At 32.5% G+C, this 27011-nt stretch overlaps 1 protein-coding gene across 1 annotated transcript; it reads right to left on the bottom strand.

Moving 5' to 3' along the window:
* Positions 1 to 1643: 1643 nt before the first annotated feature.
* Positions 1644 to 14937, bottom strand: LOC134680923 (XK-related protein 6-like). Its single transcript, XM_063540235.1, has 3 exons — positions 13413 to 14937; positions 8775 to 8980; positions 1644 to 2220 (listed from the first exon to the last, which is right to left on the bottom strand). The coding sequence occupies exons 1-3, from the start codon at positions 14006 to 14008 to the stop codon at positions 1658 to 1660; spliced, it is 1365 nt and encodes a 454-aa protein (XP_063396305.1). The 5' UTR covers positions 14009 to 14937; the 3' UTR covers positions 1644 to 1657.
* Between the last annotated feature and the right edge of the window lie 12074 nt (positions 14938 to 27011).

Raw genomic sequence — 27011 nt, 5'->3', positions numbered from 1 at the left:
AAATTCTATCATTTTTATTTTAGACTCCCATACCACCTTAAAACAAGTTTCTATGTTCAAGGGTCAAAAATTAAAAAAAAACCTTCCTTAAAATAATATATTCTAATTAACGCCCCAATGCACTTTTTAATGTGCAATAACGAGACTTGTTTTATCAAAACGTTGGTACGAGAATAAAAAGTGTCGCGAGCTATAGCTTTGCAAAGGTTATCCGTTTTGAATTTTCCTCGGAGTTCAGTTTTATGGTGATTTTACTTTTTTTGTAATTATTAAACTGGTATATTGATTTCATTCGACTAATCTTTAATTATCTTCAAAACAAGAAATAATCATGTTTTTGGAGATGTTTATTTATCAAATCTAACGCCACCTGTAGAAAAATTTCAAATTTTTATCAAGATCAAAATAACTCATGTAATCATTTGCAGTTATATCTTTTTCAATCAGTTGCACTGCCTTCTTTCAAATATATGAAATGCAAATATTTTTATAATAAATCCTACAAATAACGTTTTGTGTAAACACACTTTGGTATAAGACAATGTACAAAGAATTTATGCCATCATGAAACTACTTGTGTCAAACAAAATAGCTATATATACTGTAAATGCAGTTCAGGAATGTAAATAAAAGGACATGTCGGGTATTCGTTAATGAGACAGCAACGATTCTTTTTTTTCGTAGCTGTTGAATGTTGTTGTTTGGAGTGATATATTGTACTGGTTGGATTTGTCAGTTTTTGTATCTCAAGCACCATAACTGCTCGAGCCTAAGTTACCTAAAAAGTAAAATCACAAAAATACTGAACTCAGAGGAAAATCAATTTGGAAAGTCCATGTTAATCACATGGCAAAATCAAAAAATAAAACGCATCAAAAACGAATGGACAAGAACTGTCATATTCCTGACTTGGTACAGGCATTTTCAAATGTAGAAAATGGTGGATTAAACCTTGTTCTATAGTATTTCTAAGTAAAGTTTAATTTCTTTATGAATTGCCTTATAGTCTAGACCAAAATGCTATAGATTCAGATTGTTAAACTGTTTCAGATGTACAAATGTCCAAATGTACCCGATATCCTCTATTATTCTCATTAACAACGCCTTCGAACAAAGACCTCCTTGTAAAAATATAATTACATAGAGAGAAAATGACCTCTGTATACTCTACGATCCGAGCACTGATAACATTTAACTGAAGACGATTTGAAATTGTTGATGTAAATTCTCTTCAATATACGTTTCCTCGTTTTAATTTCCAGTCTTATTATGGAATATGTTTGGTGTGTTATCACTGCGCCTGTGACATGATTGGGACAGCCAATTACTAATTCTTCCTGGATATATTAACTGCCAAGGTAACGTGGGGTTTGTGTGTTTGTATTTTCACTGTTTTTGTTGATATTTGTTCAACGTCTTGTTTTTGATTTCCCACTTTTTTGACATATTTTGGTCCTAGTGTTTTCTCTCTTTTCTCTCCATTATCGTCTATTACGATATAATTGAAGGTCATTTTGTGTAGGCTAACGAATAATATATAATTGTTTACTTTCTGTACAAATATGGATTAATAACTTTATCTTACCACGGGCATTTAAATGTCAAACACCTCAGTATAAATGGCAAAATAACAAACAAAGACGGTCATTCATTTTTTTTATAAATATGTTCTGTTATTTGGGTGAAATAATTTGTAATACAACAGTAAAAACAACATATGACAAACGAAGCCCACAGGGGCGATTAGTAAAGTATAGACCAAGTACGATTGGTGCATTTGTGTCTTGTACCACGATAAGGCCACCATAACAATATTTTCTATGTAAAACAAAATATAAAACATCAAACGCTTTTTGAAGGTCTTTCCACCGGTAACGTTTATAAAACAAAATATGTTGATATAGCTGCATAGAACGAGAAACAGGAATTTTCCTGCTTTACAGCAACACATTCCGTAAAGTTCAGGATTGGTGTAAATGTGAACAGTCATCATCAGTAAAAAATGTGCCGACGGTAAAATAAAGCACCACGGAATAAAATAGGCTCCAAAGGATGCAAGAAGAAGAAATCGTGGACACAGTTCTGATAAAACACACAACCAGTAAACAAACGAAATCCGAATTCCCATTTTATGCTTTGTAATATCAATATTCCTGCTGTGTCTGTAGTAAGCTGTGTGAATCCATGATGTACCCGCCAGTGACAGTGATAATGTAACAACTGAAAAAAACCCAACATAGATATAGTATTAAACATTCAAAAATATATCAACAAACCCTTAAAGTTGGGTATAAGTACTAGTTATCAGATTAATTTGTAAAGATGATCGGGTTTCTACACATTGGTATCGTAAAATATCTGCCCTAGAGTAACAGTTACACCATAACTTAAAAGATCGTCTGCGTGTCACACAATAATTCTTCGGCGAGTCTATTCAGCGAACAATCACCAAAAAGCTAATTTCCTCGAGAATCCGGTTTTTGAGAAATACATCTTTAGTTTTATCGGCTTTCAGCCAAATCAAATTGCAGGATTTATCGGGATATTTTCCTCCATATTTTATTATACGAAAATGTTCGGCAATGACGTCACGTAATAATCTGTCATGTTTTTATGTCAATCCGTACCAATCTATAAATGTCATCTTTCTTAAACTGATAAAAAAAAGTTTTCTAATAATAACATTTTGATTTGGCATTTATTTTATTTTTTTATACTGACTTCACCAGCTCAGCTGCTGGCCCTAATGTGCTCGCTTGATTTTGTTGGTGATATTATTAATATTAAAGTCAATTCCAAAAACCAAAATATCGTGTATTTATGTTCTATATATATATCATTCAAATTGATTAACTCTTCATAACTTGATCTTTAATTCTATGTATATACATGTACTAAATCTAATTTGAATCTGAGATATCACCTCCGTCATAAAATTTGATCTTTACAAAATTGACCCGGCCTTAATTGTGTCAAGTCAACGTCCGAATAGTATAAAACAAAGAAAACTCCGTATGCAGTTTCGGTCACGACAACATAACCGATAAAAGCAGATACAAATCACGATTTGCTTTCGAAATATCGGATTCTTGATACAATTAGCTTTTTGGTGATTGTTCGAACACCATGCATTTCATAAACATCGGGACATATGTATCTGCTACAACAAAGCTTAGCTGTAGAATATTTTCAAAGTTGAAACACATACATCCGTTAGTCTATGATTTGGTTCGCCGACCTAGTTTTACTATCATCCCGTCAATGGATAACCTAACTGTCAGATTCTTTATTTTAAATACATAGCAACATCACACTTTAAAATGTAATATTAAAAAATATTTTAACATTTAAAGAACATATAAACTGATAAATGTCATAATCGTTATCGTAAAATACCACTATTTTCGTCGAAACTAAAAACATTAGCGAAAACAGAAAAGACATTAAATTTATATAACAATGACATTCAGTCTGCCCTAATTTGTACATAACAAAAACACTCTGTTGGATCATTGATGTAGTTTCTTGACGAACAATAAAGGCATTATTCAAGAAACAGTTAAGTTATATCAATAAAAAAATCTAAATATATATATATATATATAGAATGTGAAGTGTTAAATCCTCTGGTTTAAACTTCTGGTGACACATTGTGTAATGATAGTATACTTTTTATCATTTGGTGTAATAGCTATGCCTAGATTCAGATTTTCAAACAATTTCATACAAGAATGTATGTGTTCATAGTATACGGATGCTTCACTCGCACAATCATTTTTTTTTATTTTCAGTGGTCTGTGGATCATTAAATTAAGATCAAAACTCTATTTTGGCATTAAAATTGGAAAGATCATTTCATACGGAAACATTTGAATTATACATAAAGTTTCCAGTTGATTTGACTTCAACTTCATCAAAAACTACCTTGACTAAACACTTTAACATGAAGCGGGAAAGACGGACGTACGAACAGACAAACGGATAAACAGACGAACGGACGCACAGACCAAAAACATACTGCTTCTAGATGGGGCAAGAAAATAAAAAAAAACTTGCGTAACAATATGCATCAAATACCTATTGACCTACATCCTGTAGCTGTATTAGATGCGTCTTAACTACACAATATAAAAATAGAGTCTTGGTTTATGCAGAATGATGGACTTCATTAATTTAGGCGGGAGTCTTTCAGCGCGCTGATATATTGTTAATATAACATGATGACGGACATCCAATTAGACATGCCTTATTCAAATGGAACTAGTTATTGACGATGCCCCCTTCTGTTTTGCAATGTGAATGAACATAGTTCCACCATGGAAGTATTATGGTTCATATACTTTAGATTTGTCAAACAGCGATGTTAAAGTACAACTTAAAATGATTGTTGTGCTGTCTTTAAGACAACTTGTATCCAACTGACTATAAGAAATTATAGATTTAACGCTTTCTATAATGATTTGTCTTTTATAGTTATTCTGAGTACAAAAGAAATTGACTAAGGTCCAAATTCATGTCATTTTGAGAATATTTGAAAATTATAAATCAACAATCCTGAAGACAATCAGCCGAACGGACAGGAGTGCCTTAATATGCATCTCGATATTTTGTCGTGGGGCATACACATCAAATTAGTATCAGGACTCAAAGTTAAAGAATACCGTGGCTAAGCTTTGACTCTAATCAACATAAGGCTCTTTTAATTAAAAATAAGTGTTGGGGAAAAGTTTAATAACGAAATGATTCCATTGAAAGGCATTTACAATGTACATCCATATACAGGACAAATTTTCATAACTTGCGAATTGATACCCCCCTTCTCGAACTGTTTTGTGATGTGGGGTATGAGGTATAAACAGATTGGGGAATTGGTATATAGGGCTAAAATATGGGATTTGGGGGAAAAGTAGGAGAATAAAGAGGGAAGTGGGAAAAATAAAAAATGCTGGAATTGAGAGATGATCACCCTATGTATTCCCTGAGTACACAATATAGATTTAAATATACATGCATTTAGGCTTTTCAAAATGGCATTTGTATTAACTAGTAAACACTTACATGTCATACCTTTATGGGTATTAGCGATTAAATAAAAAATCAAAACTCAATTTTACACGAAAGTATATAGCAAACAGACATGTACATACGAATCGCAACGCTATCGTGCTATCTTGAATTAGTATCACGACTCAAAGTTAAATTAATTTAAGGCGGGAAACTGGTATTTTTTCCATTTCAATGAAGTATAACATTGGCAGTTAAGATAAGCGTTATACATAAAATCGTTAGAATAAGTATCATTACACGGTGTCGAGCTGGCGCGTATTCCGACAGGATCGTGAAAGATCTGGTATGGGATCATGCAAGAATATTGTCGGAATTTAAAAAAAATTAAAAAATTGTACTTTCGTTAAATTTACTCTTTTTGGTTAAAAAAGATATGAGAAATATCATTTTTAGCTAGAATTCGATCGAAAATGATAAATTAATTGAATCCAGGCATTTTAAATTTGCGGCATGTAAAACATAGGAGAAATTGTATTAAACTTTTATTTTAAAATTAACAAATTATGATATTCATGTTTGTGGGGTTCGATTTCAATAACAATATATCTTAAGGTATGGTGTTCCGACTTGATGCCCAGTGTTAAAGTTCTGACAAACAGAAGATAAAACAAATCATAAATATAAAAAAACTATTTCTGTTCTAAGATTTGTACGAAATTAAATAATGTGTTTGTTGTATGCTATTCTAGCTTGATCGCCAGTGTCCAATTTGCGATAACAAGTTAACTTTTATAAGAAAAACAAAATTTCAGATAGATCCGTTTATGTAATGATTCTAACGAAAAACAAAGGTATTGTATGCCATTTTAAATTAATACCTGATGTAAAAAATTATCAATTTGCTGTTTTTTTGTAAATGACCATCAAAGTGTGAAAGATTGATAGAATTTATTTTGATTATTAACAGAACACATCCCAAAATAATTTGTGGCTTAAATTTGATTTCAAAGCAAAATAATGTCTATATAGAGGTGATGATATATGCTTGCTAATGAGAAAAATCTCCACCAGCATGTAAAGGTCATCGTACGACCTTCAACGGTAAGCAAACATGAAATACAGTCTTATCTGGTCAAACATTGCTTTCACGATCAAAACAACATGTTGTCTGATCTTTCTCGTTAAATTTTAATTAAAAATCAACAAAAACATTTCTTTTTATTGTAAAAATATGATCTGACTAAACCTTGGTTTCAGGATGTGAATCTTTTATGATAAATTTTAATTCAAAAACAACAAATTGATTTTTGTTTTTTGCTTTTTGTTTTTTTTTTTATTGTAAAACAAAAATATAATCTTTTCCAAAGAAAATGCGATTCATTTTCTGTTATATTTCTCAAATATTCTACAGTAACTTTTCAAATCGGGGTTTCGGAAGTGAAGTTCTCGAAGGTCCTATATAGTTGAGGTTCTTTTACCGCATGCATACCTGACATAATAACCTGATTTTCTACCAAAACTTATTTTGCTGTGAAGAATTTTTTCAATGAACATTAAAAAACAAAGCAGTATTTGATATATACAGACGGATATTCGTCTATCAACCAACTGATTTAAATTGCAAAAACCTCAACTAAATATTCTGACCAATATACAAGGATTGGCAAAATACATTTACAGTGCCAACTTGGAGTTTGTGAAGTCAACAAGAAACGTGTGCGTGTTTAAAATAGCCTATCTGTAAATCAATTTGAAACAAGAGTTGTTTAAAGTCGAGTAATACACGTGATGTCGCCCCTCAATGTGTGTGGCATTACCTTGTATAATTCAATGGGAAATATAGGGATTACATTTTTGTAAAGAAGCACTATATTATTCATCTAAATTTACAAGTAACTAAGTCGACAATGAGGTGGAAGATCAAAGTCAAAGGTGACGTCGAATGGTACGCAAACATCGTGTCTTTGACTGATGTAAAACATGCCAAATGTCAAAAAAGCAAAGCAAAATATAAAGACTGGGCTGAATACGATCATTCCACTTAAAAGATTTACCCTGAGGTTAAGGTTCATGTCAAAGGTCATGTCGACAAGTACGCAACACATCGACGTTCGCGTTTTATATCAAGAATAACCGTATATGGACGGATCGATCCCATCTGTTTTAATAAGGGAGAGGGGTCCAACTGTATGTCCCCATTCAAATGCATTGATCGTTAAAACAAAGTGGGGTTTCCAACCCCCGGACCCCCTCCCCCGTATCCGCCACTACCGTTTAGTTGGAAAAATAATGCATCAATTCAAATATGTTATGAAAGTTTAATGGAAGTCAGTGGATGTGGTGTAAAGTTTTGTATATTATTTTTGTGATTTAACTTTTTAATCCATCCTTTTAATCAAAAATCCTTGGTAAGTCTTTGCGTTGGTATAGTACTTTGAAAGATGGGGTTAGTCGAAGATGAAAACTCACACACACACATACTAGTACGCCAAAAAAGGTGAAAACGCGCACAACCAATCAACCCTGCCAACTTCACTTGGGTAAAGGATAACATTCTTAAACTCGTAACGTTAAAACTTTCTCCCAACAAACAAGAAACAAGTCATCCATAATTAACCTGAAGATTCTGGAGTCTCATCGACTATTATTTCATGACAACATATGGATTTGTACATATGCTACGAGGGTATTGACAAGAGTCTGAATGTTTGGCATGCTAACTATGGAAAAAATATACTGCATATACTAATTGACCGCTTGTTGTGTGTCAAACATACTGGCAAAGATACAGAATAGTTGACTATGCAGTCCTACTCAATCACATGATATAACAAGAGCATTTCATTGTATTATCTTTGATAGCATTTCTTTAATTTGTATTTCAATTGTTCCATGCATGTCTATAATGAACATTGTTTTACAATTCACTTGGTTTTGTGTATTGGCTTTTTTTTTATTCTCGCTCGTCTTTGGTACATTAATGAGCTCCCAATAGTAAATAAATCCAATAATACACATGCTTTTTTAACAAACCGACTCGAAAAATACAATTTATTGTGGTCTAACGCTGGAAGTATATTACTTTTCGACACACCCTTTCAAAGCTTGCTTGGTGGATGGGTCATCAACGTGTATGCTTATCTTTAAAAAAAAAAAAAAAACTTTTTCAAGCCCATTGTTTAAACAAAAACGAGCTCCAAATTATCCAAGGAGTGTCCACATTACATGTTCACCAAGTAGAGAATAAAACCATGTCCTGGGCTGCTGGTGGAAAGTATAACTCTTTATTTAAAGAGAACCCCTTTTATCAAACGCATTTTTGCCATCATGGCCTATAATTCAACTAGTTCCAATGTGTAGCGTAGCAACCGTTCGAAAACAGATGAACTATAAACTAATATCCGGGTGTGCTTATAATATATATAGAGTTTTGATAACGTGCATGCAAAAAGACGAAATCTGAGATATCAAATGAAAAGAGACACGTGTTTCGTTATAGTCTGCTTGCGAAACATAAACAAACTATCGTTCAGACTTTGTTTTAAGTATACGTAACAAAAGTCAAGTGCCATCAAAAGTTATAATTTGTATAATCCTAGCAATATGTTCTTTAATGTTATGTTTATGAAACTATTCTATGTTAAACATTTATCATTTGACACATATATAAAACGTGATGTCATAATCATAAAACACATTAACCTTTCAGAAATAATCTAAACTATTTTAATCTATTGAGTGAAAATGATACATTGTGAGTGAGTTACCTCGTAAAAATGTAGCAGGGAGGTTGTGATAAAATGCTAGGTAGAGCTGTAATAGGAGCTGCATGGCCGATTCCAGGAAACCATCAACAAGTCCAAGAATACAGGCATCTCGTTTCTCCTCCATGGCTCGTAATCGTACTCTTGTTTCTAAATCTGTGCCTTTCCATTTCCAACTTAAAACCATGTAATACATGTATTCCAAATTTCTACAAAATTACACAAGGATTTTAGATTATATATAAGATTTAGTGATATTGATTAGAAAAAAATCCTTCCATTTCAAACTTAAAATCACTTAATACATGTATTCCAAATTTCTACAAAATCATGCAAGCACTTTATAGATTATATAATTTTAAGTGTTTTTAATTAGAAAGAAAAACCCGGAGTATCAAGGCCATCTCTTGAGATTCTTGAATTATAAGTGTAAGAAATATCATAAAATATCAAATTAAATCCTTCAGATTTCCGTAAGATATCTTTCAGATATGAATACCTTTCGAACTTTTCATAAGTTCTTTAAAACTTCTTGGATTCATAGCTTTAAACTTCAAAATTAATGTTGCATAATAAGTCTCATTTTCAGATTCTATCGTAAATATTTAGATATGAGCCACAGCATAAAATCTGGACACCAATTCGCTACAAAATTTCGTCAAAAAGAAGATAATGTTGATAAAATATCTTAATAGTTAAGGCTGTGCCTCTTATCTAATTTTACATCAATTTAAAATAATGTGAAATGGTCAAGGAAGGTCAAATATGTCAACTTTGACTTCGACATGTTAATTACACAATAGAACAGCGACATAACAATTTACAATGATGAAGTACAGTGTACAGCTCGTATTCTATTCATTTATCAATGTGTATACATAAGTAATAGTAAGTTCATTGATCAGTGCTAAAGAGTTATGTTTAAGTAAAATAAAATGATAAATGGCAGATGTATTTGACCAAAGGTTTGGGTAAAATTACGTCTAATGCATAAGATTGATAATAACTGAAGCCATTTCGCAGATGCGCTCTGTATATTTTGTTAATAAAAGTTTTTTGAGCCTTATTGGTTCAGATAATTTGAAAATTGGTTTCTTAAGCACTCTATCATATGTATATCTCAGCAGGCTAGTATGGCTAAATGCTTCAGTTTATTTAAACCATGCACGAGTTACATCAAAGGTAAGCGTAAGTTTTTTGTTGTTGTAAAAAGGCATTAGAACGCAATTCTTAATTTCTTTTATTTTCTGAGATAATTTACTACGATTGATTGTGGACAGTCAAACGTGCAGTGGCAACTATTTCATGGCTAGAAAGTACACAAACTTATCAATAATTAATAATAACGGGTATGTTTTGCAAGGAAGGTGAACCTTTATAAAATTCGATAAGTTTTTTTTTACCGCAAATGAAAAAAAAAGTAAGAATATGCCAGATAACAAACGTGCCACTATGGGCTCCTTAAAACCCCAATCCGAAACGGACGTTGCTACGGAAGCAGGAGCCATTCTGTTTTTTTCGTGTATTATAGCAGAAATACTAGTAGAGAACCATCTATAATTATTGTGAAGTTACTGTTATACTCATACCAAAAAACGTTGCAGTATCCTCGCAGTACATTCTCGCTTAAAAACCGACTTTATCGGTAAGAAATTTCGCATTTGTATGATTTTAAAAAGTCTGACATGCATTAAACTGACAGATAATTGCACGAATAATGATAAAATAATCCCTTGTAGCAACTCACAAGCTTTTTTTTTTTCTCCATAATATTAGTGCAAAACATCTATTATACAAATTGTCTAAGCATATCGGTTGAAATGTCTGGAATAGAATAATCTTGACAATAATGTAAAATGCCAAGAAGTCAATGATACGGGCTAGTTATTTTATTGCAAAACACACTTTATCCAGCTGTTTATTCATGTATATATTTAGTTAAATGGCATGTTTGACAAATAAGTTCGGACTCTTAAATTTATGACCATTTATGTTAAAACTAACTTGTGACAAACCTCTTTGACCGTTCATTAATTAAATCTATACCTGCAGCGCGGTGGTCAACAAATAACATCGTAGGATTTTATCATTAAACTGTCGTATTGAAGTTTATAAGGTCACAAAAATAAACTTATATGTAATAGACATATTACATGCATTCGAATCAATTAATATCTTTTACCTTCTAGTACTAAAGAAAATATTATATGAAATGTCTTTATAAGGGTGTAAGAGACGTATGCATATATCACTCTTTTTCTCTCCTGGACTGTCTATTCTATTTTAAGCTTTTTTCCCCTTCTGTTAATTACTGGTCAGATTGTTCTAATATGTAAGCACATATGGCAAACTCGAAATGAGCTTATTTGAACACACACTGTATCTTAAGATTTATACTTAGTTAATGAAAAATTCAAATGTACGAATTTGAAAATTTAAATTATTGTGACGGTACTTCACTTATACTCAAGAAAAATCGCGGAATATCTCGAGACATGATTAGAAAAATAATTGATATTTTGACCGACTGTATAACCATTTCTAGCATTTTCTCTTACAAAAACTTCATTTGCGATGGTTAAATTGTTAAAGGGTCTAATTGACCTTAAATAAATTGGTTTTATAAGAGGTTGGGCATTGAGATGAACCAATTAATCTGCATTAACTATTCTAACTCTCAAAACTTCAGACATCAAACATCTTTTAACAAAAAATGCCGAGTTAAATGGTATCTTAATCGATTGTAATTAAAATCACTATTAGGACTTACATACAAAGATAAATGACATGAATTGGTAATTAGGCAAACCACCATCTGATCTTTCTGCCAGCTTAAATTATCCAACAAATTTAGATACTAGATATTGGAATTTTATGAATGGACGTTAGGCAACAACTGACATAAGTAAGTTACACTGTATTATTGATAGTTTTATCAAACTGAAAAGTACCCTGTCTTAGCCAGTCTACGTACCCCTTCCCCCCAAAAATAATTTAATATACAGTAGCTCAAAGTTAAGAAATTAATATTCTTTAAGTAAACATCACTTGTTGTCTTTAAATCTGAACTATAAGACAACTTCAAATTAGATTCTTCGAATTCTTTTTTTACCAGATATCCTCATTCAAACCATCTTCGCTAGCCAAGGGTTACGATCCGAGCGGGAGTGGATCGTGACCCTTGGCTAGCGAAGATGCATTCAAACGAAACCAGCTTCTAAAAGATCGAAAGTATATGCAGTTAGAAGGAGTATACGTGATGTTCTGTTTTAAGGAACCACTGTTTATACAATGTAGTACCGTCCTAGGTTCGCACGTGCCTTAACTTTATTTTTTTTTAAACAATCATCTTACTATTGAAATCATTCGTTCGGAGATTCGAAAATAGGCCATCAGGTCAACCGTTATGGAATATCTGTAAATACATTTTTTTTCTTCGATATTGACCTCACCGGATGATTTTCGCCACTAAATTATATCTATAATTACCATGCATACATTATATACGATAGGTGCCACGAGTGAAGCAGGACCTGCGTATGTTTACGAAGCATCTAATACCAACCTGTGTTGCTGATGGGGTTCATGTTTATCAGTCTTTGATTTCCTATATAGTGAATTGATAACTTATTTGCCTTTTAGTCATCTAATAATTAACAACATGGCGTTGTCAATTTATCTTGACTTGTGAGTTTAAAATGGCCCTGAGATTATCTGACTTTCTTTATTTATCAGTGATTTTTAACCTATATATGAATCATTATTGAAAGTGTTACGTAAATAAATCTATAATACTGACCTATAACAGTACAGTTTTTGGACGTTATCTATAATACTATAAATAAAACGATATAGTTTTCTTTAATTTAAGTTTGGCGAATAAAATTTGAATTCGTAAAGTTTAAATGTGTTTTAACTCGTAAGAACCATGGTATATATAGTACTTAACACACCGTTATTAATTTTCAATTGTCGTCCTGGTTTAGAAGCATTTATTTATTTAGTCGTTATTCAGCTAGCACTTGTATATTCACACTGCTATTAAATTGTCACATAGTATTTCTAGTAGCGTTATTATCGCATTCAAACTCTTGATTTAATTCTATAAAGAGAGACCGACCGGCTTTTCATTTCCATTCACCATTTCAACTACATTAATTGTATGAATTGAAAATGAACCTGTAAGTAAGGACTTTAAAGGCAGCAACATATATATACGGTAAATTTAAAGTTACTGTTATATCGGGCCCTTTTATAGCTATACGAGAAATATAGCGGGATATGCATTGCTTATTGTTGATGACCATACGTGTGACCAAAAGACGCTTTAATAAACGTCATTTGTATTTTGTTGGAGAGTTCACGGTCTCAATGGCAATCACACCACTTCTTATATTTTTTTGGGTATAACTTTAAGAAAAAAAAATAACATTCAAAGAATTTCCCGCCGCGAACTCTATTCGAAAATATATACACATTGTAATATGTACATTTTATACATTTATTTACAGCTGTTACATGAAATAATATGTGCAGATGTGTGCAGAAGTATGACATAAATACATCATAAACTTTATGTTTACAGTAAGGATTTTCCTATATAATTATTTAAATATTTACTTGTTCTTACGATAAACATACCTGAATAATCTACCAAGTTGTATGAGAGAGAAGAAAATTCTCAAAAATAAAAGTTTCTTCGGTATTCTTATTTCCAAATCTTTCTTTTCCGATTCTTCCACATAAACCATATAATTCCAAACACAGTTTATTATAAATGAAAATATGGACGGAGCAACGATAAACGTAACGGTCAATTGGAATAACAAAATATTTGATTCTTTGTAATATTGCAATGCTAATAAAATATCAGATACGAAATCGGCAACAAATAAACACGTTGAAAATATTGAAAACAATAAGTCCCGTGGTTTATACAATTTTGGCAGACGATTTATATTTGCGCCTTTAAGTTTTGTTGTAAGTTCATCGCCAGTTTCTATCACAATTTCCATATCATTTTGTGGAACCGCACATTTGACAGTTTCTTCATTTAATGCATCATTTAATCCATTTAATGAATTTTCATTTTTATACAATTTTTTTGGAGAATAACAACTTGAAATTTTGTCTCTATGCATTCCACCATCTATGTCTACTGCCATTTTAAAAACAAACAGACGATCGCGTGTCATGTGTACTGCAGAACAACAACAGGATTTTCCAATTGCTATCATTAGCTACAGTGATGATAAAGTTTACTATGTTAACGATCGTGGGAATCCCCTTAATTGATAGCTATCATATACGCTATAAAACTATTATTGAAATTATCCTCATTATCAAATGAAGTGACCACTGAGAAATTAAATAACAATAATTAATCTTGTATCTTTTCGCCTAAAGTAAATCGGACAATCATAATTCGTCTGACCCTAACGTCTGCACTGATTCGAACAATTAGTTTTACAGGTAACGGTACAAACTGTATACACGATTATTTGATCTGTAAATTATATAGTAGTGAAATGTGCAAATCAAAAGTTCAAATAAATCCGAACCTGTTTTATATAAAAAAAAATCTATCCATTCAAAGGTTGATGTAATCCTGTTTCCTCATTGAATTAATATTTCAATATATATAATTGATTTCGTAAATATTTAACTGATGACTCCATTCAAGCTGTGCACAACACACTGGTCGGCCTCTGAATAAGAAATCCGCGGTCACGTAAAATCCCGTTTTGTTAAAAAGTGAAACTCTTTTTAAAAATGTTCAAAGACATTTTAATAACTCATTGCATATTTAAAAAAGATTATCAATGTATATAGGTGAAGAACTATATAACATGTCCAATATGTTGTGAGACCTTTTAAGTAAGTGGATGTATAAAGTAAACAAATCGAAGATAAAGAAAACAACATTGGTGACACAAGACAGGAAGATTAAACCTACGGTAATATAAGTAATAAGTTTACGCAAACACCGCAGAAAGTGAAGATAGGAGGTAAATCGTCAGAACACGTGTTTGAACCCATTGAAAATATATTATATTCAAAATACTGTTATTTTTCTTCTTTGTTTTTGAATTAAACATTGCTTACAGAAGAAATTGATATACTTAAATTTTCGATTAAATTCTTTTTTACTTTAGTTTTTGTTAATCTCTGACGATAATTTAAATCTCGAATATCAAATAAAAAGATTTAAAAGACGACTGAATTTATAGTTTGACGTGAGATAAGATATAAAGTACGATGTATGATTTAATCCATCAAAGAACAAACGTGGTTTTATGTGAAAAAGTAGATCAGTTGACTTTCTTTTACCGAGATACATAGGACGTTCGTTTTTTTTTGTACAATGTTTTAACGTCAGAGAACTTTGTGTACAGGAAATTTGAGATTTAGGCTTGACGATTGTGGGCCCACGCTGCATCAAAAACTTAAGACGATACTCTTTGTCGACTCCTACTACATGTGTCTAAATAGTATTATTGTTATATTTGAATCATTATTTTGTTTTTTGTACAGTTTCAACAATTATTTCTACACCTAAATAACTTCTTATTTACAGTGCTTCATAATCACGTTATAGAATATTTTAAAAGATTTTAAGACAATAAATTTACTCTTTTGGTGAATATGATTTTTTCTACGCCTTGTCGAATCGTGAGCTGCGTATTCATTTACCACACTAAAAATGAACCACAGCATTGGCTCCGAACGTTATGTTAATATTATACATAATACTTAACTGAACCACCGCATTGGCTCCGAACGTTATGTGAATATTATACATAATACTTAACTGAACCACAGCATTGGCTCCGAACGTTATGTGAATATTATACATAATACTTAACTGAACCACCGCATTGGCTCCGAACGTTATGTGAATATTATACATAATACTTAACTGAACCACCGCATTGGCTCCGAACGTTATGTGAATATTATACATAATACTTAACTGAACCACAGCATTGGCTCCGAACGTTATGTGAATATTATACATAATACTTAACTGAACCACCGCATTGGCTCCGAACGTTATGTGAGTATTATACATAATACTTAACTGAACCACAGCACTGGATACGAACGTTATGTGAGTATTATACATAATATTTAACTGAACCACCGCATACTGAACCACCGCATTGGCTCCGAACGTTATGTGAATATTATACATAATACTTAACTGAACCACATCATTGGCTACGAACGTTATGTGAATAGTATACATAATACTTAACTGAACCACAGCATTGGCTCCGAACGTTATGTGAGTATTATACATAATACTTAACTGAACCACCGCATTGGCTCCGAACGTTATGTGAATATTATACATAATACTTAACTGAACCACCGCATTGGCTACGAATGTTATGTGAGTATTATACATAATACTTAACTGAACCACCGCATTGATTCTGAACGTTATGTGAGTATTATACATAATACTTAACTGAACCACCGCATTGGCTCCGAACGTTATGTGAGTATTATACATAATACTTAACTGAACCACAGCATTGGCTCCGAACGTTATGTGAATATTATACATAATACTTAACTGAACCACCGCATTGGCTCCGAACGTTATGTGAATATTATCCATAATACTTAACTGAACCACCGCATTGGCTCCGAACGTTATGTGAATATTATACATAATACTTAACTGAACCACAGCATTGGCTCCGAACGTTATGTGAATATTATACATAATACTTAATTGAACCACCGCATTGGCTCCGAACGTTATGTGAGTATTATACATAATACTTAACTGAACCACCGCATTTGCTCGAACCACCACATTGGCTCCGAACGTTATGTGAGTATTATACATAATACTTAACTGAACCACCGCATTGGCTCCGAACGTTATGTGAGTATTATACATAATACCTAACTGAACCACAGCATTGGCTACGAACGTTATGTGAGTATTATACATAATATTTAACTGAACCACCGCATTGGCTCCGAACGTTATGTGAATATTATACATAATACTTAACTGAACCACAGCATTGGCTACGAACGTTATGTGAATATTATACATAATACTTAACTGAACCACAGCATTGGCTCCAAACGTTATGTGAGTATTATACATAATACTTAACTGAACCACCGCATTGGCTCCGAACGTTATGTGAATATTATACATAATACCTAACTGAACCACATCATTGGCTACGAACGTTATGTGAGTATTATACATAATACTTAACTGAACCACCGCATTGATTCTGAACGTTATGTGAGTATTATACATAATACTTAACTGAACCACCGCATTGGCTCCGAACGTTATGTGAGTATTATACATAATACTTAACTGAACCACCGCATTGGCTCCGAACGTTATGTGAGTATTATACATAATACTTAACTGAACCACAGCACTGGCTCCGAACGTTATGTGAATATTATACATAATACCTAACTGAACCACCGCATTGGCTCCGAACGTTATGTGAGTATTATACATAATACTTAACTGAACCACAGCACTGGCTCCGAACGTTATGTGAGTATTATACATAATACCTAACTGAACCACCGCATTGGCTCCGAACGTTATGTGAGTATTATACATAATACTTAACTGAACCACCGCATTGGCTCCGAACGTTATGTGAGTATTATACATACTACTTAACTGAACCACAGCACTGGCTCCGAACGTTATGTGAGTATTATACATAATACTTAACTGAACCACCGCATTGGCTCCGAACGTTATGTGAGTATTATACATACTACTTAACTGAACCACAGCATTGGCTCCGAACGTTATGTGAGTATTATACATAATACTTAACAGAACCACAGCATTGGCTCCGAACGTTATGTGAATATTATACATAATACTTAACTGAACCACAGCATTGGCTCCGAACGTTATGTGAGTATTTTACATAATACTTAACTGAACCACAGCATTGGCTCCGAACGTTATGTGAATATTATACATAATACTTAACTGAACCACCGCATTGGCTCCGAACGTTATGTGAATATTATACATAATACTTAACTGAACCACAGCATTGGCTCCGAACGTTATGTGAATATTATACATAATACTTAACTGAACCACAGCATTGGCTCCGAACGTTATGTGAATATTATACATAATACTTAACTGAACCACCGCATTGGCTCCGAACGTTATGTGAATATTATACATAATACTTAACTGAACCACAGCATTGGCTCCGAACGTTATGTGAATATTATACATAATACTTAACTGAACCACCGCATTGGCTCCGAACGTTATGTGAATATTATACATAATACTTAACTGAACCACCGCATTGGCTCCGAACGTTATGTGAATATTATACATAATACTTAACTGAACCACAGCATTGGCTCCGAACGTTATGTGAATATTATACATAATACTTAACTGAACCACCGCATTGGCTACGAACGTTATGTGAGTATTATACATAATACTTAACTGAACCACAGCATTGGCTACGAACTTTAGCTGCATATTTAAACAACACTCTTAAGTTGAACACCACCTTCGGTAAAGAACAGTTACTGTAGGAAACATAAATGCCCTATACCCAGACACCCTTAGGCATAACTGACAAATGGAATGGTTCTGCAACTATTCACATGGCGTTCCTTTCTTGAGTGCAATGCATACGAACATTTTCTGAATAATTAAACATTGTATCTATACAATGTATATCCAAAGATTAAATCTGCGTTTTAAAAAAACCTGGTAAGCAATTAAATTGAATTAGTTAGTAAAATATGGTATTTTGAGAACTAGCAGAAATTAGTTGAAAATGTCCCGGGTCAACTTGTAAAACGCTCTTTAAAAAGTATAACTGCTTGTTGCTTAATGAACGCCCAGTTGCAAATATAACACGCGAATCAGGACCAAAACAAACTTACAATTAGAACAAGAGGTAAGTTATACAAATAAGTCGACTTGATAAATGGAAGGGTATTTCAGAGAGGTATGTTGGATAAAGGTAGACATTTTGCTTAGAATCAGGTCATGTTTGGACTAACATAGAGTTGTTGGACTAGATATTTTACGTGGAGATAGAGTGATATTCAAGTAGAGTAAAAAGGGTATCGAAATCAATTTCTTTTTTCCAACCGTAAGTGTTGTAAGTTTGTACATCCCAGAATCTAAACAAACGTACCAGTTAAGCAGTGTTGGTTTTTTTTTTTTGGGGGGGGGAGAAGTTTAGACAAAGCTATTTGTTAATAACCCAGTCAACCCTTGAAACTTATAGCACTTCATTGTTTTTTTTCCCCTACGCAATCGTATACAATCCCAATGACCTTGTCATTCATCAAAAGTACATAGAAACATGCATTTCCATATACGGTAATACCCTACAGTATAACGGCCTACTTTAGGTAGTGTTGCGTATTTATATTTCCTGCCTTTTTATTTTTCAATCTATTCTGTCTTTTTTATTGGTTTATCCTGACTTTATTTACAAAATTTTACATCTGACCTTTTTTTGTCAAGATGCTCATCATGCATATATTTCTAACATAACTCTTGTACGTCCTGTCTTTTTTTAAATTTCATTCTAGCACCCCCTCAAATTAAATGGGAGCTCCCTAAATCGTGTATGTAAGTTTGCACTAATAGTTATAATACTTTAAATCCCAAATCGTCCTTTTTTTTCACAGAATCAATTATTGTTTTGGCATTGACCATTATTCCCTATCTTCTTTTTTTACAGAAAACATCTTTTTTTTGGCATTGATCACAAAGTGTAGTATGAAATGTGAAAACATATAATAAAAGACACTAATTATGTAGTACACGATTATAATAATCATAAGAAAATATGTTAATCTTAATTTGTTATGTATAAAATAACTGATAGAAGGATGTATCAGACGTTCACCGGGTTAAGCATCCGAAGTCGACATATGACGGATGACTTGTTCTTTGTGCAAATTTGAATGCAAAATAACTATAAATCAATTTAAATTCTGCAGTAATAAATGTATGTAGCTATTCAATCAAGTAATGTTTACCTGTCGAAAAAAAAAACAACATCAAAGATACCAGGTTAAAACTCTGAACGCCAGACGCGACTTTCGTCTGCAAAAGACTCGCCAGTGACACTCGAATAAATATGTGAAAACAATGTCAATTAAAGTTGTATATCTCACCATTCGTACGCTCCTTATTCTCATTGTTGTACTGTACAATTCGCTCTGGTCCTGCGGCATATACATGAAGTACTGAAGTTTACATGCAGCTGAGCACCAGGCAACTATCAATCATTCAGTTTTTTTTTTCCTTCAGTGGATCCCTCTCATGATTCAATGGTTCAAACCGGTTTTTTTTTTGCATCAACTACAAACATAATAGCTGTTTACAGTGGCGACTACAGATATTTTCATAAGGGGGGATGGGTGGGGCACTGACTACCAAAGAGTGGGTCCGCTTTAGCCAGGTCTCAGGGATTCCCTATATATAATCAACAAATTTTTGTCCCGGACACACATCTCCCTCTTAATCCGCCTTTCTTCAAACAAAAGCATTAGACACTATGCGATGAAACAAGAGCTTCTTTACAATAAAGAATCCATATCTTATAAATATTCTGGAATATTATTTTGATTCGAAAAATATTACAGTATTTGTTCTTAACGGAATAAACGATATAGATTTGTTTGTACGACGGAATAACGGTTAAAGAATACTTGATCTTGGCTGAATAAGGATGAAGCATATTTGTTCTTAAAGGAATAAAGGTTATTGAACTGCTGGTCCCGATGGATTAAATGGTATAGTATTATTGTTCTTGGCTAAATAAGGATGAAGCATATTTGTTCTTAAAGGAATAAAGATTTTTGAATTGCTTGTCCCGACGGAATAAAGGGTAAAGCACAATTGTTCTTGGCTGAATAAGGATGAGCATATTTGTTATTGAATATTTGTATGTTTCAAATGTATCGTATCGTTGTTATAATTTTTGACATATATAAATAAGTATTCATATATATGTATAAATAGATAAAAAGGACATATGTAGTAAGCGTCATAGAGACTGCAATTTTATCATTAAAGTCAATATAAATACACATTTTAAAGGTGAATCACCCTAAGGTCTTAAACCGTTAACAAACGACAAGCTCCAAATCGGCTATCTTAGTTCTAGACTTTCTTGTGAAAAACATTCTCATAAACATAAAATTTAAAACCAACCGCCCCTTAAAACTATACATTATAAATCTTGTCCTAGATATGCAGGGTCAATAACATTAAATATTTTCCCCCCAAAAAAAACGAAATGTGTTTTAAAATGCATGTATCTGGTCCGAGACCACCATTGTCGTCCCTTGATACAAATACAAATATAGTCCCTAGTGTTGACAGTGGGTTACTTGCCATTAATTTTTATACCCCTTCCAAATTTATTTTTCCATGTTCAATGCCTCAAATTGCAATTAAGGGGATGAAATTACACTGTAAAAAAATTTGGGTGCAGAATTTTAAAGGAAAGTAGTGATTTGGTCCAGCTGAAAAAGGTTGAAAATGAGGACTTCGGAAGCTGTCAAAAGATTTCAAGACGCCCTTAACATAAAATTGTCCATATTTTGAGTTAGAGGCGATGAATTTTTCTATAAATTTGATATAATTTGTCCCAAAAGTAGTACAACACACTGTAAAAGTTTCTTTGAGAAAGCGCAGGTGGGATTTTTTTTATTTTCATTTATGTTCTAAAAGAAATGCACTACGAATTAATTGTGTTCTCGGACCATCTCTGACATTCGTAAAACACTTTCTGAATTTTAAGGTTTCATTTTCTAAAAGTGTCATTTACCTAGAAGCTATATCCCAATTATAGCAACACGAAAATGATTCATTTTATATCGACAATTTGCAGACGACATAAAACATATCGCCAAATGTTGTCAATCGAAATTTACACTTTGTAATTGTTATACGCGTTCGAAGTACTCTTATGGATGACATTTAGGGTTATGTAAATACACTATAATAAAACGTAATGCACTCCTGGTTTTCGATTCTTTTTTAAGTATATTTGTCCTGAATCCATAATGTCTACTATACAGAGTAACATCTCCTGCTAATATCAGATCAACGATATCAAATATTAAACATGCAATGTAAAAACAATGGTGCACGCCTGCTAAAACATAATATGGCTAGAACCCCTTAAAATCTTATTGAACCAAACTTTTAAATCTGTTTGTATGACCTAAGTCCGTCTCCGTCAGGGTATTTGGTTGATGTCGTTGGCGACGACGTGTTCGTCTGTAGAAACCGTATATTATCATTTAGTTTACATTAATATATCACTTAGTCTTGCATTCTGATATTAATAATTGATTGCACCGAATATGTGTCATCTTTTGTCCGAAAAAATAAATATTTCCCATTCAATGGATCTTTAATTTCATAAATTATGATAGTCACTCCTTACATATGATAACATTATACGATTTATTATTGACATTAAGATGTCATTTTTGTTGTGTTTGCCTTCTTTGAAGACTGCCATATATGTATTTTGATTTCATATGTGAATATATAAATTTGATTTATTTATCATCATTTTTATGTAAATACCGGTGCTTCAAACATAAATTTTAAAAATAGCGTATAATCCGTTTATAGTATGACCTTGAATAGATAAACAACGTCAGTACGCAGAATTCATACACCAAGACCATCATGTATACTTTGTGAAGTTGATACGGAATATTAATTAATAATGTCTTGGTACCTTCCGATGAACTTTTTTTTTTTAGAAAAAGGACGAAACGTTTTTTGACATAACCCTGGTTCATCAACATTCTGCTTAGACACTGGTGACGATTTACACAGTCTTAGTAGATCCTGCAAGCTCTTTAATATCGAATAAGTTGGGAAATGTATATCTCAAATGCAGGTGAAGTTGGTAAATGCCTACTAAGGTGGGGGAAATTGATAATCGTCTCGTTATAGAATCTAGTACTGAGATTTTAAGTTTTCCCAACATATCATATTCGCCACATTTTACTAAAATTATATATAAATGTATGTAACACACATATCAAAATGAAAAATAAAAATAATCGATACAAGTTACTACAGAAATTACTGCACTCAAGTAGTTCGCAGCAGAGGTGTTGACATTTTTCGGGAAAAACAATAGCCTTCAACTTAGAAAGGTGGCTAAACATATACAAAGGGGATCAAATATTATTGCTAACAAGAGAGCACTATCCAACCAATGCCTGGGATTAAATACAGATCAATTGCAATGTATGATGTTAAAGAATGAACAAAACTCATACCGTACAGGTATGTATACAAATCCCGGGATGAAACTATCTGTTCAAAAGAGAACACCAAAGGTCTGACCTGTGCTTAAAACAATAAACAAACAACAGTTATGATAAAGTTCAAAATAGCTCCTTGTCTAAAACAGTGAATTAATTAAACAGAAACTTTTAAAGATCTGCTATTAGCACGGCGTTTCCAGAAAAAAAAACCCATAAGGAACAGAAGTTATTATTGTATTGAGAGTCTGTGACTTAAAAAGACCAAATAACATAGTTTTGCATGGTTTTGTTTTATAATGACCCATAAACGTACTATCTAAATACTGTACGATAAGCTAATTAACTTGTAGTATAATTATATTTACGGTACCAATTTTTCAGGACAAGATGCGTATTTCGAAAATAATTTTCTCTTCAGTTATGCTCGCGGCAAACAGATTTGAAAATCCAAAGCTTATTGAAAGAATGATCAGGTATAATCCAAAACCTTTTAATAACAAAAATATTCGTATTTTTATGCAAGTACCTAAGTATTGGGATGGTGATACCTTTGGGGACTTAAACGGTATTAACGAACTGATCTAAATATTGTACCATACAATGATTTCTCTTTCAATCCGAAAGAAAAAAAACCCTTAAGCACAAAGACATTCAAAGATCACTCTACGGCAATCCGAGGTACTTGACCACGGAAATATTTTTAAATGTTATTAAAACATGTTATTTTTAACACTTCCCACGTATAGTCGATTTGGTCAAACAACGTTGTAAGACAAATATTTAACAATTAAACCAACTAGCATAATATAATGCATTGAAATCGATTGTCCATTTTTGTAATATATAACACATTACAAACTAAACATAGAAGACATGTATATTTCTTTTTCTTTATGTGTTTACCATTTACTTTCGTTTACAGCAGTTGTTTCTAGGAAACATTTTCAAAATTTTGTATGAATTATTTTTTCTGGAATATCCAGTATAATAGTTTATTTATAGATTGTTTGGATTTCCTTTCAGAAAATTGGCATCTACTTGGAATGAGTTATCGTCCGCCCAGAATTTACATCCTTGAACTAATCAGCACAGGTGTTTATTTTTACATGCAATTACCTGATTACGTAATTCATCGTATATTTCATTGAGATAAACACTAATTTTTATGTGGAAATTAACTATGTTAACAGTAAGACATCCTTAATTCCATGAATTTCTTAATGTTTGAAGTAAGATAGCTAAAAAAAATGACCGAATGATTGAATGCAGTTCTAAAACAATTGCAGATGTTTATTTTTAAGATTCTTTAATTCATCTTCTTATTTGTGTTGACATGCATTATTATCAACTAAATGTTTGGCTTTCGAAATTTTTTGTTTTCAATGCGGCTTGAAATTCGTATGTTATTTGAATCTGTTAGAATTGAGTGTCGCTGACGAGTCTTTTGTAGTCGAAACGCGGAACTGGCGTGCCAATTTTAATCCTGTTATTTAATGATAAATTTATGTATTATGACACCATTGAATGCGACTATATTCACTGAATCTCTACTAATAGTATACAATAAAAGACAACACGACGCATACAATTAACTACTGAATCAGTATGTCTTTTAAAGAGCACCCGAGATCTACGGATGCTTTTGGCGGGGATCGATCTCTATAATTTTCTATGTGGTGTTAAGTGAACGGTTGTTTATCCTAGATTTCTTTCTATTTCGTTGATCATGGTATTAATGCATGCTTTTGTGAATTGTGATTTTGATTTTAAACTTGGTATCTTCTGCCCGCTTTTAATAAAATTTGTTAATTGCAATTTTTTTTTTTACATATTTGAATTACGTCAAGTGTCAGATAACGGTCACATATGATACACTGTAAATTGTGCTATAATTTCCTGAACATGCTGAATTTGTTGTGTAAAATGTTAATCATTAACCTATAGGAACATCGGACATCACTCAAACAAAGAGCAATAGCATAAGTAGTTGTAGTTTCTCTATCAGCTTATAGTACTACACTATTTAGTAAAAAGTAAAATCACAAAATACTGAACTCCCCGGAAAGTTCAAAACGGAAAGTCCCTAACCAAAAGGTACAATCAAAAGCTCAAACGCATCAAACGAAAGGACAACAACTATCAAATTCCTGACTTCGTACAAGCATTTTCTTATGTAGGAATTGTGGATTGAATGTAGTTTTATAGCTAGCTTAACCTCTCACTTGTATGATAGTAGCATCAAATTCCATTATATTGACATCGACGCGTGAACAAAAACAAAAAAACCGCAATCGGTAAAAATGTCAAAACTACAGCAGTCACCATTCTTATAATCTTAATCATTAACAAAATATACAAATATGTAACAAAGAAGCACAAAATGGCATACAGACCAAAAATATTAGCAAACGTTAAAGACAAGTATACACAAATTTACCATATTACAATAACACAATGACGGGATATGTTAGTACAGAACCACGTCATATATGTAACAAAGAAACACAAAAAGGCATATGTGTAGACAAAGCGCATATCAAAAAATGAAAGACATGCAACAAACAAGTTTTAGTAATTGTTAGTAATCATTTGTACTTTTAGTATCAGTGTGAGAATACTTTATTCATATAGACAAGCACTCTCTTAATTGATAATACACTGGACGTTAAGCAACCAACAATCAATCAATCTTCATGTAACCTCTTTATATTTCAGCAGTCAACTCTTCAAACAACAAACGAAAAGTTACAGTTCCTGACACATAATACATTTTGTGTGGGTGAGGGATTTACACCATTATAAATATTCGTTTTGTGCAGGTTTTTGATTAACACCTATATGCATTGCAAATGCTGTGGGATGTTTTAATTAGCTAGCTATTAAAGCAGGTTAGCTGAAGGACACCTACGGGTGCGGGAATTTTCGATACATTGAAGACCCATTGGTGGCCTTCGGCTGTTGTATGCTCTATGGTCGGGTTGTTGTCGCTTTGACACATTCCCCAATTCCCTTTCTCAATTTTAATCAAACCCGCAATTGTCTCCGGATGATGCAATTTCAAGTCAGGAATATTACTGTAACAGTTGTTCTCCACTTGTGCCGTTAATACATGTACAAGTCAGGAATATTACCGTAACAGTTGTTTTCCACGTGTGCCGTTAATGCATGTACAAGTCAGGAATATTACTGTAACAGTTGTTCTCCACTTGTGCCGTTGGTTAATTTTGTCAGTTTATAAGGACTTCCTATTTTAGAAAATACATTGGAGATCGGTATTTTTGTTATACTTTTGTGAATGTTTACGACATCTTGACAAATCCTATCAAGCAAACAATTATTTTTTATTTGAATATTGATATTGCAACACTCGCTCCCTTTGTTTTATTGTTTAAGTCTTGCATTCTCTAGCCATGTACTCAGTGTTTGTGCAGTACAATTGGTACCGTTTCATGCTATTACGACTTCGACAGTAAACTAAAAAAGATACTGAAATCCAAGGAAAATTCAAAATTAAAAGATCACACACATCACACAAATGGATAACAACTGTCGTATTCCTGACTTGGTTTAGCATTGTAAAAGAAAAGAGACATATGCATGTTTTAACTTGATGAACCGATTGACTTTTTCATTCATTTCTTTTATGTTATAAAAATTGGATAGAATTGAAGGATTTAATTATGTTTAGCAATTTCAAGGTCATAACTTCCTCCTACAATTTCTCATGCTAATATTTTTAATTTTGGTTCGTTATTTTATACGTAAACACTATAAGCTTTCGTCTATATATCATAAAATTATGCACGATTTATTTTTTTTACATTCATATTATATATCATTAGCAATAGAGCATAAACATATGATGTGGTAATTATGAAGCCTGATTCATATTGAGATGTAATTTATAACATTTGCATGAAC

Source organism: Mytilus trossulus, chromosome 1 (assembly GCF_036588685.1).
Source record: "Mytilus trossulus isolate FHL-02 chromosome 1, PNRI_Mtr1.1.1.hap1, whole genome shotgun sequence".
NCBI lineage: Eukaryota > Metazoa > Mollusca > Bivalvia > Mytilida > Mytilidae > Mytilus > Mytilus trossulus.
The sequence above is the reverse complement of the archived record's forward strand: the minus strand, read 5'-3'. Positions and strand labels throughout refer to the sequence as shown.

Coding starts and splice junctions, on each gene's coding strand:
- LOC134680923 (XM_063540235.1), bottom strand. CDS start 14,008: ATGATAGCAATTGGAAAATCCTGTTGTTGTTCTGCAGTACACATGACA. Junction 8,981..13,412: donor CAACTTGGTAGATTATTCAG/GTATGTTTATCG, acceptor GTAATTTTGTAG/AAATTTGGAATACATGTATT. Junction 2,221..8,774: donor CCCTGCTACATTTTTACGAG/GTAACTCACTCA, acceptor GGTTTTTTTCAG/TTGTTACATTATCACTGTCA.